Source organism: Bufo gargarizans, chromosome 10 (genome assembly GCF_014858855.1).
Source record: "Bufo gargarizans isolate SCDJY-AF-19 chromosome 10, ASM1485885v1, whole genome shotgun sequence".
Classification (NCBI taxonomy): domain Eukaryota; kingdom Metazoa; phylum Chordata; class Amphibia; order Anura; family Bufonidae; genus Bufo; species Bufo gargarizans.
Window position 1 is genome coordinate 36,995,654 of NC_058089.1, and position 19,938 is coordinate 37,015,591.

Sequence of the window (19,938 nt, forward strand, 5' to 3'; positions counted from 1 at the left end):
GCTCCCCTTAGTTATGCGATTTCCTTACATAATATAACAGTTGCCTAAAATACCTTCATGGAAATCTCCACAAGTGTGAGAGATCTGAGCATGAATTGCAAGCCCCTGCAGGATCCATCATCAGCACACTGGTGCTGTTTACTGTAGTCTGTGTGTTCTCCTGACCCCAGAAGATGAAGGCTGCAGCGTCCACCTCCTGGCAGGTTGCTACGACTTGTGTGCTGGTGACCGCTTGTACCCACTGCTGTAAAGGTAGACTGTCCCCAGAAGATGACGGCTGCATTGTCCACCTCCTGGCAGGATGCTACGTCCTGTATGCTGGTGACCCCTCGTACCCACTGCTGTGAAGGGAGAGTGTCCCCAGAAGATGACGGCTGCAGTGTCCACCTCCTGGCAGGATGCTACGACCTGTATGCTGGTGACCGCTTGTACCCGCTGCTGTAAAGAGAGAGTGTCCCCAGAAGATGACGGCTGCAGCGTCCACCTCCTGGCAGGTTGCTACGACTTGTGTGCTGGTGACCGCTTGTACCCACTGCTGTAAAGGTAGACTGTCCCCAGAAGATGACGGCTGCATTGTCCACCTCCTGGCAGGATGCTACGTCCTGTATGCTGGTGACCCCTCGTACCCACTGCTGTGAAGGGAGAGTGTCCCCAGAAGATGACGGCTGCAGTGTCCACCTCCTGGCAGGATGCTACGACCTGTATGCTGGTGACCGCTTGTACCCGCTGCTGTAAAGAGAGAGTGTCCCCAGAAGATGACGGCTGCAGCGTCCACCTCCTGGCAGGTTGCTACGACTTGTGTGCTGGTGACCGCTTGTACCCACTGCTGTAAAGGTAGACTGTCCCCAGAAGATGACGGCTGCATTGTCCACCTCCTGGCAGGATGCTACGTCCTGTATGCTGGTGACCCCTCGTACCCACTGCTGTGAAGGGAGAGTGTCCCCAGAAGATGACGGCTGCAGTGTCCACCTCCTGGCAGGATGCTACGACCTGTATGCTGGTGACCCCTCGTACCCACTGCTGTGAAGGGAGAGTGTCCCCAGAAGATGACGGCAGCATTGTCCACCTCCTGGCAGGTTGCTACGACCTGTATGCTGGTGACCGCTTGTACCCACTGCTGTAAAGGGAGACTGTCCCCAGAAGATGACGGCAGCATTGTCCACCTCCTGGCAGGATGCTACATCCTGTATGCTGGTGACCCCTCGTACCCACTGCTGTGAAGGGAGAGTGTCCCCAGAAGATGACGGCTGCAGTGTCCACCTCCTGGCAGGATGCTACGACCTGTATGCTGGTGACCCCTCGTACCCACTGCTGTGAAGGGAGAGTGTCCCCAGAAGATGACGGCAGCATTGTCCACCTCCTGGCAGGTTGCTACGACCTGTATGCTGGTGACCGCTTGTACCCACTGCTGTAAAGGGAGACTGTCCCCAGAAGATGACGGCAGCATTGTCCACCTCCTAGCAGGATGCTACATCCTGTATGCTGGTGACCCCTTGTACCCGCTGCTGTGAAGGGAGAGTGTCCCCAGAAGATGACGGCTGCAGTGTCCACCTCCTGGCAGGATGCTACGTCCTGTATACTGGTGACCGCTCGTACCCGCTGCTGTAAAGGGAGAGTGTCCCCAGAAGATGACGGCTGCAGTGTCCACCTCCTGGCAGGATGCTACGACTTGTGTGCTGGTGACCGCTCGTACCCACTGCTGTAAAGGGAGACTGTCCCCAGAAGATGACGGCTGCAGTGTCCACTTCCTGGCAGGATGCTACGACCTGTATGCTGGTGACCGCTTGTACCCCCTGCTTTAAAGGGAGACTGTCCCCAGAAGATGACGGCTGCAGTGTCCACCTCCTGGCAGGATGCTACAACTTGTGTGCTGGTGACCGCTCGTACCCGCTGCTGTAAAGGGAGAGTGTCCCCAGAAGATGACGGCTGCAGCGTCCACCTCCTGGCAGGATGCTACGACCTGTATGCTGGTGACCGCTCGTACCCGCTGCTGTAAAGAGAGAGTGTCCTCAGAAGATGACGGCTGCAGCGTCCACCTCCTGGCAGGATGCTACGACCTGTACGCTGTTGGGCCAGAGGTCCGTCTGCAGTATAGCAAACATGACGAGAGGCGGACGGACAAAAACTACAGCATGCTGCGGTTTTTGCCCGGTCGCCTCTCTGCATGTTTGCCGTGCTGCAGCCGGACCTCCAGCCCACCCCCATTATAGTGAATTGGGCCAGAGTGGACTTCCGTCGGCACGGTGGGCTAGCGTTAGTACGAATCAGGCAGGCTGTTCCACCGCCGGAACAGCCTGCCGGACCCTCGCGTGCGGTGTGATGGGGTCAACCGTCTGTATGTCAGCCATAGACTTCTCCAGCCACACAACTGTCCCTGTGAGAAAAGTACTTTCCAACGTCTGGTTCCAGAGCCAAGCTCTTCTCTCCTAAGCACTTGTCATTGTCACCACCCCTTCGGTTCCAGCACCGAGCTTTCTTCTCCTCAACTTCTGGTCCCTACTGGATCCATACTATGACTTGCTGTCTACATGCCCATCACCATTGGTGGCAGCGTCCATGTGCCGACACATGTCACAAATTGTCTGGCAGCAGTGATATGCATGTAATAATAGTCATGTTCCAGTTCCGGTGACCAGAGGTGGAGGAGAAGAGAGCTCAGCGTTGGAATCGGAGCTCCAGTGACCAGAGATTATTATTAGGATCAGCAGGGGATCTCAGTACCAGAGAACCTCTACCATAAACTTTTAGGTTATGACCACATGGTGTGGTTATGTCACGATTATGTCACGGTCATGCTGCAATTGGGGCCTCCACATGTATAATCCTGAGTTTAGGGGGTGTTTTTTTTTTTTTTTTTTTTTTTCCCCCCCTGCCAGGTTTTTTGGACTGTTGTTAGCACTGTTGTGAATTTTTGTGGTTCTTCGGCATTCTGATTAACTTCAAACAGTGACACGTGGTAAAATATATTAACTATATACCGCAAGCAGCTGATCAACTATATAGCCAAAGCAGTCAGCAGCCCAAGCAGGTGGGCATGTTTTACATGTGGATGACCGCACGTACGACAGATGCAGTCATCACAACTTAGATGAGGTCTGTCTCCGAAACCTATTTTCCTATTGACTTCTATTGGGAAATGAGATGCTGCTGTTCCTGACCACTTCATGACCACACCGTGTGGTCGCATTCTTAGGCCTCTTTCACATGGGCGTTGCGTGTGAGGGCCGGATAGGATGCGGGTGCGTCGCAGGAAAATGCGTGATTTTTCCGCACAAGTGCAAAGCGTTTTAATGCGTTTTGCAGGCGCGTGAGAAAAATCGGCATGTTTGGTACCCAGACCTGAACCAGGACTTCTTCGCAGAAGTTTGGGTTTGGGATCGGTGTTGTGTAGATTTTTATTATTTTCCCTTATAACATGGTTATAAGGGAAAATAATGGCATTCTTAAAGGGAACCTGTCACCCCCAACAAATATCCCAAGCTGGCAGCAGTACCTGAGAGTAGCCAGCAGCGTGTTTGTAACGATCATTTTCTTCCTGCAGGCCGGGGAAGCAAAAGCTGAAAAACGTTCTTTCATCCCCTGCCGGCGCGCTTCTCTAGTCAGGCTTAAAGTAACGGAGGCAGCGGCCTTCTTGCTTACAGTCACAGTAACCACGCCCCCTTCCCTGCCCCTTCGCTGTGATTGACAGCGCTTATGCACAACAGTTCGGTCAGTCACAGCGAAGGGGCAGGGAAGATGGCGTGGTTACCGCGACTTGAAGCAAGAAGGCCGCTGCCCCCTTGACTTCAAGCCTGACTAGAGAAGCGCGCCGGCAGGGGATGAAAGAAAGTTTTTACAGCTTTTGCTTCAACTACCTGCAGGATGAAAATGATCGTTACAAACACGCTGCTGGCTACTCTAAGGTACTGCTGCCGGCTTGGGGTGTTTTTATGAGGTGACAGGTTCCCTTTAATAAGGAATGCTAATTAAATGAGGGGTTAAAAAATAAATAAATTAAACTCTCCTCATCCACTTGTTCGCGCTGCCCGGCTTGTCTTATGTTATGTTATAAGAGAAAATAATATCTACCCAAACCCGAACTTCTGTGAAGAAGTCCGGATTTGGGTCTGGGTACCAAACATGACGATTTTTCTCACCCTCTATAGTCGTGTGCATGAGGCCTTATTCTAATGGTCAATACGATTATGGCGATACCAAATATGTATCATTTTGTTTTTTTACTGCTATTGCGCAATAATAGCACTTTTCGTGCAAAAAAGTTTTTTCATGTCTTTTCATTCCAGGAGCCACAGCTTATTTATTGTTCCATTTGATGTAGCTGTGTTGTGGCTTTTTATGCAGAATGAAATAGTTTTTCACTGGTGCCATTTTTGGGGTTGGGTAAATTTGAATTTTTTTTTAAATTTTGTTTACTGTGGGGTTTAACTAACATATTATCTTTATTGTACAGGGTGTGATGACTGCGGTGATCCGATTTTTATTTTATGCAGATTTTTATTATTATTATTTTTTTAGTGCGTCTGAGGGAAACCACATTGTAGTTGGTATATGAATACATTATCGCCTATTACTGTGACAGGCTGTGTATTAGGCTTTACCTGAGGTATAGTCTAATTTAGGCCGCTATCACACAAGCGTAAGGAAATTCATCCGGATTCCAGATGATCTACCATCCAGATTGTCATTAGTATTGAATCAGTAATATATCCGGATTTATATGCATATTCCTTCCGTATTTGATGCACTCCCATAGACTAGACTAGCAAATACACACAAAACTAGGACACATTGCGGATTTCAAATACTGCCGGAAATTTTACGCCCGTGTGAATAGCCCTATTCATTACCCGTATTGGATGGCAACTAATCAGAACCCTGCGAGTGCATTCTCAGGGGCTGATGGGGACACAGGGAGACCCACCCTCTATCTAAATGCCCAGATGCTGTGGTCACTCTCATCCATGACATCTAGGGGGTTATACTGCCTGGATCATGTGGTGCATGTGGACCGCGCCGACATCCTCCATTGTATGCATATTTTGCTGGGGTTAGTCGATTACTGCGGTCCACATGCGGTCGGGCTGCTCCCCCAATAAAAGACACGCCACAGTGTCAGGGGCTGAGCAGCTCCTCCAGAATTGCCACTATATTTCTGTGTTTTTGCCTGGATCAGAATTGGTCAGTGCTGTCTTCTTTAGTATGTGCCGGACCCCCGTGGTGTTCGTTCTCCCGATATTATCCCCATTGTATGAGGTGGGGCTAATGTAAATTTCACAATTGTGATCAGAATCAATATTTACTGCTATGATAATTAAACGAATAAATGTGATCAATCACCCAGCTATTCATGAGCCTCCCCCAGAGGGAGGTGATTGACTGGCTGCTTTATATACACGTTTTACAGCAATCTGTGAGTCACCACCCTGGGGGCAAGGGAGACGGGGGCAGCCCTCTGCTCAGGAATGCACCAAACTCCTAAACTATGTGCTTTACGTAGGGCAGCATGCTAAACTGACAGTTACATTTGAAATGTAGACTGCTGTCTACTAGTTTGTACAGTTTAGGAAAGGAGACAGGACCACAATGTTGATACTTTGTTTACCCATTCATGCCGTATCTACCATATATATATATATATATATATATATACATACACACTCACCTAAAGAATTATTAGGAACACCATACTGATACGATGTTGAACCCCCTTTTGCCTTCAGAACTACCTTAATTCTACGTGGCATTGATTCAAAAAGATGCTGATAGCATTCTTTAGAAATGTTGGCCCATATTGATAGGATAGCATCTTGCAGTTGATAGAGATTTGAGGGATGCACATCCAGGGCACGAAGCTCCCGTTCCACCACATCCCAAAGATGCTCTATTGGGTTGAGATCTGGTGACTGTGGGGCCATTTTAGTACAGTGAACTCATTGTCATGTTCAAGAAACCATTTTTCAAGTCTTCAACAGTCCAATTTTGGTGAGCTCGTGCAAATTGTAGCCTCTTTTTCCTATTTGTAGTGGAGATGAGTGGTACCCGGTGGGGTCTTCTGCTGTTGTAGCCCATCCGCCTCAAGGTTGTGCGTGTTGTGGCTTCACAAATGCTTTGCTGCATACCTCGGCTGTAACGAGTGGTTATTTCAGTCAACGTTGCTCTTCTATCAGCTTGAATCAGTCGGCCCATTCTTCTCTGACCTGTAGCATCAACAAGGCATTTTCGCCCCCCCCCCACAGGACTGCCGCATACTGGATGTCTTTCCCTTTTCACACCATTCTTTGTAAACCCTAGAAATGGTTGTGCGTGAAAATCCCAGTAACTGAGCAGATTGTGAAATACTCAGACCGGCCCGTCCGGCACCAACAACCATGCCACGTTCAAAATTGCTTAAATCACCTTTCTTTCCCATTCTGACATTCAGTTTGGAGTTCAGGAGATTGTCTTGACCAGGACCACAACCCTACATGCATTGAAGCAACTGCCATGTGATTGGTTGACTAGATAATCGCATTCATGAGAAATAGAACAGGTGTTCCTAATAATTCTTTAGGTGAGTGTATATGTGTGTGTGTGTGTGTGTGTGTATATATATATATATATATATATATATATATATATATATATATATATATATATATATATTGTGGAAGGTGGAGTTTTAAACCTGGCGTTTGCTCAGTAGCTGAGCAGGTAACCAGCCTTTGCTTTGTTATAGTGCAGACTCCTCCCAGCAGTGTTTGTAATTGGAGAGAACGCCGATCATTGACATTAAACCCCCCCAGAAGCTGTGGTCAATTACGACTATCTGAGGGGTAATTTAAATGGAGCACAGTGTGCTGTCCGCATCCACATTTCCGGGGTGTGCCGCCGATATTCCGGTCCGCGGCTCCGGAAAAAAAACTGAATTTCGGACCAGGAAGTGCGGATCCGCATTTTTGGATCCGGACAGCACATAGTGTGGCCCCATAGAAATTAACGGGTCCGCAATTCCATTCCGCAAAATGCGGAACAAAATTGCGGATGTGTGAATGGACCCTTAAGTGGGAAAAATTGGCTTCTACCTCATTTTTTTTTTTTTTTTTTTTTTTTTTTTTATTGCCTTCCTCTGAATCACCTTGCAGGATAACAGGCCGAACTGGATGGACAGATGTCTTCTTTCAGCCTTACTATGTTACTATTTATTCCATATGCTGAATGCTGTAACAGGAAAAGAAAAAAAAGGTCCAAATGCCAGAATTGCCTTTTTTTTTTTTTTTTTTTTTTATTTTTTTTTTATTGCTTTGCCTCCCAAAATAATTTGAATAAAAAGTGACCCAAAAGTCAAACATACTCCACAATGGGCAAAAGAGAGCCCTTACACATCTCTGGAGACGCAAATATTTTTCTTTTTATTTCTATCACCATATTCTGACACTCATAGCTTTTTGAAAGTTTTTTTTAATTGTTTTAAACATTAAACTATGGCAAAAACTATATGAATTTGGTATCGTTGTAATCCCACTGAATAAAAGTAACGTCATATTAACCACCCATAGAATGCTGTAGATTCAAAGCCCTTAACCTATGGCAGAGTTTTTTTTTTTTTTCAGTTACACTCCATTTAGAATTGTGTTCCAGCTTCCCAATGCATTTTGTGGTATATTAAAGGGAACCTGTCACCTCCAACAAACATCCCAAGCCGGCAGCAGTACCTGAGAGTAGGCAGCAGCGTGTTTGTAGCGATCATTTTCTTCCTGCAGGCCGATGAAGCAAAAGCTGTAAAAACGTTCTTTCATCCCCTGCCGGCGCGCTTCTCTAGTCAGGCTTGAAGTCACGGGGGCAGCGGCCTTCTTGCTTCAAATCGCGGTAACCACGCCCCCTTCCCTGCTCCTTCGCTGTGATTCACAGCGCTTATGCACGACAGTTCGGCTGACGGCTGTCAATCACAGCGAAGGGGCAGGGAAGGGGCCGTGGTTACCGCGACTTGATGCAAGGAGGCCGCTGCCCCCGTGACTTCAAGCCTGACTAGAGAAGCGCGCCGGCAGGGGATGAAAGAACGTTTTTACAGCTTTTGCTTCATCGGCCTGCAGGAAGAAAATGATCGTTACAAACGCGCTGCTGCCTACTCTCAGGTACTGCTGCCGGCTTGGGATGTTTGTTGGAGGTGACAGGTTCCCTTTAATACAGGTCCTTCTCAAAAAATTAGCATATTGTAATAAAGTTCATTATTTTCTGTAATGTACTGATAAACATTAGACTTTCATATATTTTAGATTCATTACACACCAACTGAAGTAGTTCAAGCCTTTTATTGTTTTAATATTGATGATTTTGGCATACAGCTCATGAAAACCCCAAATTCCGATCTAAAAAAATTAGCATATCATGAAAAGGTTCTCTAAACGAGCTATTAACCTAATCATCTGAATCAACTAATTAACTCTAAACACCTGCAAAAGATTCCTGAGGCTTTTAAAAACTCCCAGCCTGGTTCATTACTCAAAACCGCAATCATGGGTAAGACTGCCGACCTGACTGCTGTCCAGAAGGCCATCATTGACACCCTCAAGCAAGAGGGTAAGACACAGAAAGAAATTTCTGAAGGAATAGGCTGTTCCCAGAGTGCTGTATCAAGGCACCTCAGTGGGAAGTCTGTGGGAAGGAAAAAGTGTGGCAGAAAATGCTGCACAACGAGAAGAGGTGACCGGACCCTGAGGAAGATTGTGGAGAAGGACCGATTCCAGACCTTGGGGGACCTGCGGAAGCAGTGGACTGAGTCTGGAGTAGAAACATCCAGAGCCACCGTGTACAGGCGTGTGCAGGAAATGGGCTACAGGTGCCGCATTCCCCAGGTCAAGCCACTTTTGAACCAGAAACAGCGGCAGAAGCGCCTGACCTGGGCTACAGAGAAGCAGCACTGGACTGTTGCATGTCATTCGGAAATCAAGGTGCCAGAGTCTGGAGGAAGACTGGGGAGAGGGAAATGCCAAAATGCCTGAAGTCCAGTGTCAAGTACCCACAGTCAGTGATGGTCTGGGGTGCCATATCAGCTGCTGGTGTTGGTCCACTGTGTTTTATCAAGGGCAAGGTTAATGCAGCTAGCTATCAGGAGATTTTGGAGCACTTCATGCTTCCATCTGCTGAAAAGCTTTATGGAGATGAAGATTTCATTTTTCAGCACGACCTGGCACCTGCTCACAGTGCCAACACCACTGGTAAATGGTTTACTGACCATGGTATTACTGTGCTCAATTGGCCTGCCAACTTGAACCCCATAGAGAATCTGTGGGATATTGGGAAGAGAAAGTTGAGAGACGCAAGACCCAACACTCTGGATGAGCTTAAGGCCGCTATCGAAGCATCCTGGGCCTCCATAACACCTCAGCAGTGCCACAGGCTGATTGCCTCCATGCCACGCCGCATTGAAGCAGTCATTTCTGCAAAAGGATCCCCGACCAAGTATTGAGGGCAGAACTGAACATCATTATTTGAAGGTTGACTTTTTTTGTATTAAAAACACTTTTATTTTATTGGTCGGATGAAATATGCTAATTTTTTGAGATAGGAATTTTGGGTTTTCATGAGCTGTATGCCAAAATCATTAATATTAAAACAATAAAAGGCTTGAACTACTTCAGTTGGTGTGTAATGAATCTAAAATATATGAAAGTCTAATGTTTATCAGTACATTACAGAAAATAATGAACTTTATCACAATATGCAAATTTTTTGAGAAGGACCTGTATACCACAAAATGCATTGGGAAGCTGGAACACAATTCTAAATGGAGTGTAACTGAAAAAAAAAACTCTGCCATAGGTTAAGGGCTTTGAATCTACAGCATTCTATGGGTGGTTAATACGACGTTACTTTTATTCAGTGGGATTACAACGATACCAGTGGGATTACATCGGCCTGCAGGAAGAAAATGATCGTTACAAACGCGCTGCTGCCTACTCTCAGGTACTGCTGCCGGCTTGGGATGTTTGTTGGAGGTGACAGGTTCCCTTTAATATACCACAAAATGCATTGGGAAGCTGGAACACAATTCTAAATGGAGTGTAACTGAAAAAAAAAACTCTGCCATAGGTTAAGGGCTTTGAATCTACAGCATTCTATGGGTGGTTAATACGACGTTACTTTTATTCAGTGGGATTACAACGATACCAGTGGGATTACATCGGCCTGCAGGAAGAAAATGATCGTTACAAACGCGCTGCTGCCTACTCTCAGGTACTGCTGCCGGCTTGGGATGTTTGTTGGAGGTGACAGGTTCCCTTTAAATGGTTCCATTAGAAAGTACAACTTGTCCTTCAAATAATAAGCCCTCATTTGGCTACTTGAAAGGAAAAGTTAAAAAGTTATGGCCCTTGGAAGGCAGGGAGGAAAAGAATGAACATTTATCTGTCTTGAGAGGGTTATTATATCGTGGTTTTCATTTCAGGGATTTTGTGAGGAGTGGAAATCCCAGCATAAGATATTGCTTCAAAGAAACATTTCTCTGAGGGATCACCTTCATGGTCTTTGGTATTGCCTTCCATTTGTCCCACATTCAGTGGGTCTCTGTGTAGAGAAGATGGGTACTGCACAGTGATCGATGTGCCCAAGCTGCTTCTCTTCCAGTGGCTGATTATTATTCCAAAAATGTCATTACCGTTACATATTATACGTTATCACATATGACCTGGAGGCTGACTTGTATGTTCTTATTTCTCTCTTCATTGATAAGGCCGGTGGTGACCCAGTATCTGTGTTCGCTTATGAAATCCGTCCTGGAGCAGAAGAACAGGCACAAGCGGCTAAATCGGCCCTGAAAAGAATCAAGACTTTGAGACACCCAAACATCTTAGCGTATGTGGATGGCTTGGAGGTAAAGTTAATTGTAGGCAGAATATCAGCTTTTTCATGCTTGGAGAAAATAAAAGCTACATTCTTAATCTTCCTGTGGTTCCTGTTGCATTAGCACTTTATAGTCTGCATTATATTTGGTCTGTTTGTGTCCTTCCTTTATCTTGGTGCATTATATTAGGTGATGATTTTGGACTGGGGCTCCAAGGGTACCGATGATCTTGCGGTGTAAATGCACCACCGATTACCAGATGAATGGGCGAAAGGCTCGTTCATTGGATAATTGTACAGCACAAAAGATCAGTATGGGGTGGGCGATGGCGTTAGAGATCGCTCCTCCCCATACTCTGGAGGTGCTGGAGGAGATCGGTGCGTGTAAATGCAATGGTCTTCTCCTCTAGTGATCAGCAGATTGTCGGGAAGGAACGATTCCTTCCTGACAATCTGCTAGATCATCATCCTGTGTAAAGGGACCTTTAGGTGTAGGAAATGGGCTAAATTTAAGCCAGCAAGGAAGCTGGCTTTCATTTGGACCGGAGGTGGATATGCCAAAGTTATGTAGAGGCCGGTTCCTCTACATAACTTCGGCAGATCCACCACCAGCGAAAGGGCTTATTAAGACTAGCGTCTAAAACGCGGGTCATAAAAAAACTAAAAACTGCGTTTGTGGTATTCACTGGAAAAGCTCCCAGTGCATACGCTGAATATATCTTTATAGACCCATTGACCCAACTTATACCAAGAGTGCCCTTTTGGCATACGTCGGGGAGGTATATGTCCAAGTACTTTTATTTTATTTTTTCTGTATGAAATAGCGGACACTTATCCCCTATCCCCTATCCCCTATGCCCTATGCCCTTTAAGGCCATCAGTGATAAATGCAGTTATAGCAGCTCATTGCCTGTATTCCTCTACTTGTTCTTGCAGACAGATAAATCTTTATATATAGTGACTGAACCAGTTACCTCACTGGGAACGTACATGAAATCAAGGGCTGACACAGGAGGAGTCAGCGAGCTGGAAATTTCTTGGGGTCTTCACCAGATAGTGGTGAGTATTTTCATCCCACTGATTGCATCATACGTCTTTTATAAATCTGTTGCTTAAAACCTTACTATTATTTCCTCCCTTTGAATTTAGAAAGCGCTCAGTTTTCTGACGAATGATTGCAACCTCATTCACAACAATGTCTATATGTCCGCTGTGTTTGTGGACCGGGCAGGGGAGTGGAAACTTGGGGGCTTGGACTATGTGTACCCAGCTGGTAGCGAGGAAAGTGCCCCCAAAAAAGGCCCTGAACTGGAAAAGTATAATCCCCCTGAGAAGTCAGACCGCTCAAAGCCTCCTGTGGAGAAGTGGTATGTGAGACTCTACAAAATACTTCTCTCCAAATCCCGTCAATGGATATATTCTCTATGTGACTAATGTGAAATAGTATGATTGTGACGTATGGTCTCTGTGTAACAGGTCAGCAGACATGTGGTGTCTTGGCTGCCTAATCTGGGAAGTCTTTAATGGCTCTCTTCCACGTCCCACAGCTCTTCGCTCACTTGGAAAGGTATGCCATGTTTATGCTTGAATAAATGTGACCTATTGTAGTCTTCATCTAGACCAGGGATGTACTATGGAAGTGTTCATCCCACAACATGTGCAGGAACAATGGTGGGAGTTTTGCTTAGACCGTTGTTTCATATGCCAGTCTTAAACTGAAATATATTGGACAAAAAAAGTATTTATTACCAGTCCACAGGATAGGTGATCAATATGGGATTGTAGGTAGTCTAACTGCCAGGACTCCTAGAGATTCCAAGAATGGATCTGAATCCACTTCATTCACTTCTGTGGGGCTTTATAAGACTCACCTGATATGAAGCACCTAGGTATTAGAGGGGGGAAATTTCACACTTTTTTTTATTTTTTTTTATCCGATCTCCATGTTAGAACCCCATACCAAACCTAAAATCAGACCCCCATATCAGATGTCAGATCAGACCTTAGATAAGACCCTCATATCATATATACTGCTGCTACTCTGTAGATCCAGCGTTCTCTCCTGCAGTCACTGACCCCCTAGTTGTCTCCGAGCCCGCGGTGCACAGTCAGGACACTGCAGTGTGGGCCCGGAGAGAACCTACTCTTGCATACTAGTGAGTGCTTCCATAATGCCCTATTACAAGAACTTATTCCCCATCCACAGGAGAGTTGAATGGCGCGGCAAACACACCTGCATGTCTGTGATCGGCAGGGGCCCCAGCCGTCAGACACCAGATGGTCAGACACGTACCCCCTATCTGCAAGATAGTATTTTATTTTTATTGGGACAACCTTTATAAGATAGTGCACCCTGGGACCTCTCATTCACTGGATCACAGGGGATCCCAGTGCTTGTACCGCCCAACAATATTTAACTTTATTTTTTTGTCAATTCGCAGTATGTTTCAATGGATCTTTATTTGTACCAGTTTTAGCCCATAGAAGTCAATGCACTTAATTCAAAAACACAAGTTCTTAATTTCCCTTGTGTTTGTTTTGTTTCTTTCTTTTCATTTATTTACTCAAATAAACGTTTTTCTGTAATGCTTATCTTTGTGATCTTTAGATCCCTAAATCACTGGTGCCTAACTACTGCGAACTTGTTGGAGCTAACCCTAAAATCCGTCCCAACCCTGCACGATTCCTGCAGAACTGCCGTGCTCCTGGGGGATTCCTCAGCAACAGCTTTGTGGAAACCAATCTGTTCCTTGAAGAGATACAGGTCCGTAGTAGATAAATGGGCCCCATTTATGAAAAGTGTTCTAAGAAATTGTCATTGTTGCTTACAGCATCTAGTCAGATCACAGACAGAATTAATTAAAGGGAACCTGACTATACGCCAGTCTTGATCTCATCTGCGCTGGAGTAAAATGTGGCTAATTTATTAAAGGGGTTGTCTCACTTCAGCAAATGGCATTTAATATGTAGAGGAAGTTAATACAAGCCATTTACTAATGTATTGTTATTATCCATATTGCCTCCTTTGCTATATTTTTACATCACATTACACACTGCTCGTTTCTATGGTTACGACCACCCTGCAATCCAGCAGCAGTGGTCGTGCTTGCACACTATATGAAAAAGTGTCAGCCTCTCTGTTGGCCGGGATCGTGGGAGTCCACATAGGCTAGTGCTTCATCCTATAGTGCGCAAGCATGGCTACCACTGCAGGGTGGTCGTAACCATGGAAACGAGCAGTGTATAATATGATGGAAAAATTAATCCAGCGAGCAAAGGAAGGAATGTGATAATAACAATACATTAGTAAGTGGCTTGTATTATCTTCCTCTACATGGTAAATGCTATTTGCTGAAGTGAGACAACCCCTTTAATAAATTAGCCACATGTTACTCCAGCGCACATGAGATCAAGACTGGCGTATAGGAACGCCTGTCTTGATAAATCTCCTGCTCATCTTTTAAAGGTATTCTCTTACCCCATCCTTTCTGCGCTTCTCCTGGTCTCTAGGTCTGTAATTATGGCGCTGCAGGGGAGTGGTACCTCTTGGTATGATTGATTGACACAGGCAAGGGGCAAGATCACATCATCCCAGTGCCGCTTGCCTGTGCATGCACGCTTATCCCAGCCCTGAAACTTTCCTATAGGTCATCTTTCACATGATGACGGCAAGCAGTAGTGATTTGTATTACAGGTTATTGAAAAAGTCCTGACCTTGTAATACAATCTCTTTGTGTGTTGGTACCACCATAGCTGTATAGAACATCTCCAAGGCTATTGCTCATGCCCAGGGGCCGTTCTCTACAAACCAGCAGTGATGAAAACCTGGAAACCAGGCAATACTGAAAATAATGTATTAGGAAGTGAATTTTATAGACTTTGTCCACATAATAACTGACATTTGCTTAAGTGAGACATCACCTTTAAAGGGAACCTGTCGCCATGAAAATACCGATTAATCTGCAGGCAGCATGTTATAGAGCAGGATGAGCTGAGCAGACTGATATATAGTTTTATGGGAGAAAATACAGTGTACCCTGTATTTCATTCATTTAAATTCCTGCTCCTTCTGGACTTTGAAGTCAAGGAGGCGGTCCTATCTGTGTATATACAGTCATAGAAGGAAGGCTGTCAATCACAGATAGGACCGCCTCCTTGACTTAAAAACCCAGAGTGTGCAGGAACTGAAATGCAGGTTTTACTGAATATTTTCCCATAAAATTATATATCGCTCCACTGCTTCTGCTCTTCATGCTGCCTTCAGCTCGGACACTATTTTCAACGTGACAGGTTCCCTTTAAGTCTTTTGAACATGAATGCTTTACTGCATTATAATATTCATAGCTGTTTTATATTATTTATTTTTATTAAAAAAACTCCTTTGTTATCAGTCATTTATGTCTGTCTTTTCTCTGCAGATTAAAGATCCCGCTGAACGTCAGACATTTTTTGAGCAGCTCAGTGAACATCTGGATTCCTTTCCTGAAGACTTCTGTCGGCATAAAATCCTTCCCCAGCTGCTGACTGCTTTTGAATTTGGCGGTGCAGGCGCCGTAATCCTCACACCCCTATTTAAAGTAAGCACCGCAGGAACCTTAAAAGGGTATTCTGGTTGTTAGACCTTATCCCCTATATAACTATCAGATCGTTGGAGTCCTACTTCTGGGAGAACATGGGCCCCGTATCCCCTGCAGCCCCCCTCAAATGAACGGAGTGGCTGGTCGCACATGCGTGTGAATGCTCTATTCATTTCTATGGGAGTTCCAGAGAACTGCTCTCAGATATCTCCAGAATTCCCATGAAGATGAATGGACAGGCCATGCGCATCGGCCACTATGTTTATTACAGGGGGCACAACACCCTCGTTCTCGTGATCATGGGGGTGCCAGCAGTAGGTCCCTTACCAATCTGATAGGTACCACCTATCCTGTGGATAGAGGATAACTTCTAAGAACCGGAATATCCCTTTAAGGCATATAAATTTGTTACATAATGTCTTCTTCTAACCAGAAAGGGAAAAAGGCGTAAGAAATACCCAGCAAACATAGGTAGAAACACTATATTCCACCATTCCTTTTCTACTGTACAAGTAAAGCCATGAATATGGTACTTGGTTAAAGGAGTTGTCCGAGTTATTTTTTTGTTCTTTGTATGTTTCTAACTAACCAAATGTAAAGGCTTTACGATGCACTTACTGCATCTGTAGTTGCTCCTTTCTCAGATTTCACTGATGGTCACATGACCTGTGATGTCAGCTTCTCTCCCTGCTCTGATGATGTTTTGTGCACAAGCCTGAGAGAGTAGATATGTCTGTATACGAGACCCCTGCACTGGCTGAGCTGCTGCTGTCTGCCCTGCGTCTCCCTCCCACTGGATACTTCAGGAAAGATTAACCTCTTCAGGAGCACAGACTCAGGGCTGAAGGCTTTACTGAGTAGCTGCAGGCAGTGAGGAGACAAATGCTGGGCACAGAAGCTGACAAGAGTGCTGCAGAGCATTGCACAAGAACAGTTAGGGAGAAAATTCTGTGTGTATCAGCAGTGTCATTGTACAGCTGGGACTTGTAGTCCTACACATACAACATGCAGCTGAGTATCCCAGCAGTCTGACATGTCACTCAGGGCAGACTTATTCACTCCCTTTGCTGAGCAGGGGGAGGGGCAGAGATTGTTGTTATTGCAGGTAAACAAAGGGCCAGAAGAGAACCAGGGAAATGAGGAAATAGAATATTTTTTACATAAAACTTGCTTAGCTCAGTTATGTATTGCTGTCCATCAGATATACAGTGCTATGTTTTTATATATATATATATATATATATATATATATATATATATATATATATATATTTTTTTTTTTTTTTTTCATAACTCGGACAACCCCTTTAAAATACATTGCCTTGTATGATAGGAAGAGTGCACCACACCTGCAAGTGTGGTCAACTCTTCATGTAAGGAGGTCCCCCAACCACAGTGGGGCCTGCATCTGTCAGATATTCAAGGAATATCCTGTAGAATGTAAAGATGAATAGCCCTTCAAATTGCATATTTTCCTGGATGTTTGCTCTGCTTTTTGTCGTTGTTAAAATGCCCCAAAACCTACACTTTTGTATGATAGGAGTGCACCACCCCTGCAAGTAGTTTTTACAAATCCCACTTAACTTAAACAGGTATTTTCATCATTGGTTATGCCAAAAAAGCCTGTTACATGTGGGCCCCTCTATGTTAGGTAATGAGGTCATCCAAACCCTGGAGGGGCCACGTCTCGTAGATATTTATGGCATATCTTGTGGATGTGCTATAAATGTTTGTGATGAGAACAACCCTTTAAATGGCATAATTTCCTCTGTTTCCTCTGCTTTTTGTAGGTGATACAATACCCACAACCTTATGCTCTTTCTCATTGTTTCTGGTTCTCATCTCCCAGTCAGCATCTCCATTCGGCCGGGGCTTTAGCAAAACCTCCGTTATCCCGCAAGTGTATTGGGGGGGCAGAGTTCAGCAAAAGAGTCGGGCCTGCAGTTTCGCCAGGGACCGACACCATTTTTGGGACGGGGCATGAAGTTCTCCCCGCTCCCCCTCCTCCAGCTCTATCCTGGGGTGAATCTTGGCGCCTTTTTCTGCCTCCGCCCACATCCTGTTTTAAATGCACCTTGGCGGGACTCTGGCAAAGGCACCTTCTGACAAGCTGCATTGAGGGACACAGGCCAGGTAAGCGCTGTCTCCCCTTCCTGCAGGGTTTAACCTACCCCCTCAACCTCCTTCCTGTCACTACAGGGTTCTCATTATGTCCGAGCCCAGACCCCAGGCCCCAAAGCAGACGGTCATTTTGCTTGTGCTTCTTGTTGCTCAAAATTTCCATATGGTCAGTTAGATCCCTTCTGCTCTTTGTGCTCTGCTCCACCGCCAAGTGGTTCTGCCCCTGACCCAGTCGCCCCTACTGCCCAGCCTATGGTAGAGCTAGAGTGGGCGCGCTCCCTGTCAAGGATGGTACAGGACGTCTCCCATACCAATAAAGCCATTGTGGAATTACTGGGGCGTTTTGTCCGCAAGCCTGTCCTCTGACCAGTCCGATCAGGGGATACTGGGGCTCGTTCCCATCGTGGCCGTCCTGCTAAACGGGCCAGACCATCCTCTCCCAAAAGGGTGTCTGCGTCTCTCGTTTCCTCTGCCTCTCCGCCACTTCCCAGCGAGTCTCACTCCAACGTGTCCTCCATGGAAGAGGCATGTTCCGAGGCAAGGTTTTCAGATGAGGATTTTGTCTGAGGGTCAGTCGTCAAAGCTGTCCTCCATGGTGGACAATCTCATTACAGCGGTTATAGAGACTTTACAGGTTGAGGACCCTGCACCCTCATCGGCCAGCTCGGTTTTTTTTCTTTAGGAGGTCCCTCAAGTGTTTCCCCAACCACCAGGATTTTGATTCCTAGGAGTGGAATTTTCCTGATAGACGTTTTGCTTTGTCAAAACACTTAGACGTCCTTTATCCATTTCCAGAGTATTTGTGGTTGTCCTAATCTATAGTTGACACGCCAGTATCCCGCTTGGCAAAACATACCACTTTGCCGATGGCGGATGGGGCTTCTTTCTCTGATATCAGGGATAAAAAATTTAATCTTTTGCAAAATCTTCCTTTGAGGCAGTGGGCACGTCACTGCGACCGGTTTTTGCCTCTACATGGGTGAGCAAAGCTATGGGTGAGTGGGCAAATAATTTACGTCAGGGTCTCTCCTCGGGGGAACTTTCAGATATTGCCCTGCAGGTCTCCCGTGCGTATATTTATGAAGCCTCTCTGGATGTGGCCAGGCTTATGGCCCGCTCGTCAGCTCTTTTGGTGGCTATTCGCCGTACCCTATGGCTCTCCTGCTGGGCGGCAGGTAATGCTTGAAAGCGGACCCTGACGGCCCTCCCCTTTACCGGCAGCAGACTTTTTAGCAAACGCCTGAACATGATTATTTCTGATGCTACAGGTGGTAAGAGCACTCATTTACCACAGAACAGGGTTAGTTTCAACAAGTCAAAAAAGCGTAAACCTCTTTTTCGTCCCTTTCAGAATTCTTCCAGCCTCAAGTCTGCCCCGGATCAGAAGCGCAAGCCTTCATTCAAGCCTCGCCGTTCCTGGCGTCCCCGTCAACATGGCTCCAAGTCCTATAACCCCAAGACCTCCTCTGCATGACGTGCAACTTCCTGCGCCCTCTGATCGGGTGGGCGGCCGGCTTTATCTGTTTCGGCATGTTTGGCTGACTCACGTCTCGGATGCCTGGGTGACAGAGGTCATTGCAGAGGGTTACAAGCTAGAATTTAGGTCCTCCCCTCCATCCCGATTTTTTTTTTTTTTTTTTTTTTTTGCTCGTCTCCTCCGACCTTTCCTTCGGCCGCAAATTTCTTTTTTCAGGCTATTCATACACTTCTGCGGCAGGGAGTGATTGTCCCAGTTCCTGCGCAAGACCGTTTTTGCGGGTTCTACGCTAATCTTTTTGTGGCCCCCCAAAAAGGAGGGGACGTTCCGTCCCGTTCTGGACCTCAAGGCACTCAACCGCTTCCTTCGGCTCCGCCGCTTCCAGGTGGAGTCCCTGAGATTGGTTGTTGCGTCCATGGAACCGAGGGAGTACCTGTCCTCGATAGACCTCAAGGACGCTTAGCTTCATGTTCCCATCTGCGTCAGTCATCAAAAATTTCTCCGGTTTGCAGTGGATCCCTTTCACTACCAGTTTGTGGCCCTCCCGTTCGACCTGGCCACAGCTCCCACAGTCTTTACCAAGATTCTGGCGGCAGTCATGGCTCTGCTCCATGCCAGGGGTATAGTGGCGATCCCTTACTTAGACGATATCCCGATAAAGGGTCTGTCATTCCGGGCAACGGTGGACATCCTGTGCATAGTCCTGGAAACCCTGGAACGCTTTGGATGGATCCTGAACCAGCAGAAGTCATGTCTTTATCCATATCAGCGGCTAACCTTTCTGGGCATGTTACTCGACACCTTTCAGGCCAAGGTACTTTTGCCCCCGTAGAAGCTATCCACTCTCCGTCTTCAAATTCTCCCCTTGTTGCGGCCCTGTCCTCTTCCCATTCGTCACTGCATGCGGGCTCTGGGTCACATGGTCTCTACCTTCAAAGCAGTTCCC

General features: G+C 46.2%; 1 protein-coding gene across 2 annotated transcripts in view; it reads left to right on the top strand.

Moving 5' to 3' along the window:
- The window catches only part of SCYL1 (SCY1 like pseudokinase 1), a 73,682-nt gene that overhangs the window by 304 nt on the left and 53,440 nt on the right, over nt 1-19,938 (top strand). For both annotated transcript variants that reach the window (XM_044270781.1, XM_044270782.1), the window contains exons 2-7: nt 10,709-10,849; nt 11,755-11,877; nt 11,968-12,185; nt 12,295-12,385; nt 13,427-13,582; nt 15,237-15,395. In XM_044270781.1, the coding sequence (XP_044126716.1) occupies nt 10,709-10,849; nt 11,755-11,877; nt 11,968-12,185; nt 12,295-12,385; nt 13,427-13,582; nt 15,237-15,395 (888 nt within the window). The remainder of the gene's footprint in view (nt 1-10,708; nt 10,850-11,754; nt 11,878-11,967; nt 12,186-12,294; nt 12,386-13,426; nt 13,583-15,236; nt 15,396-19,938) is intronic.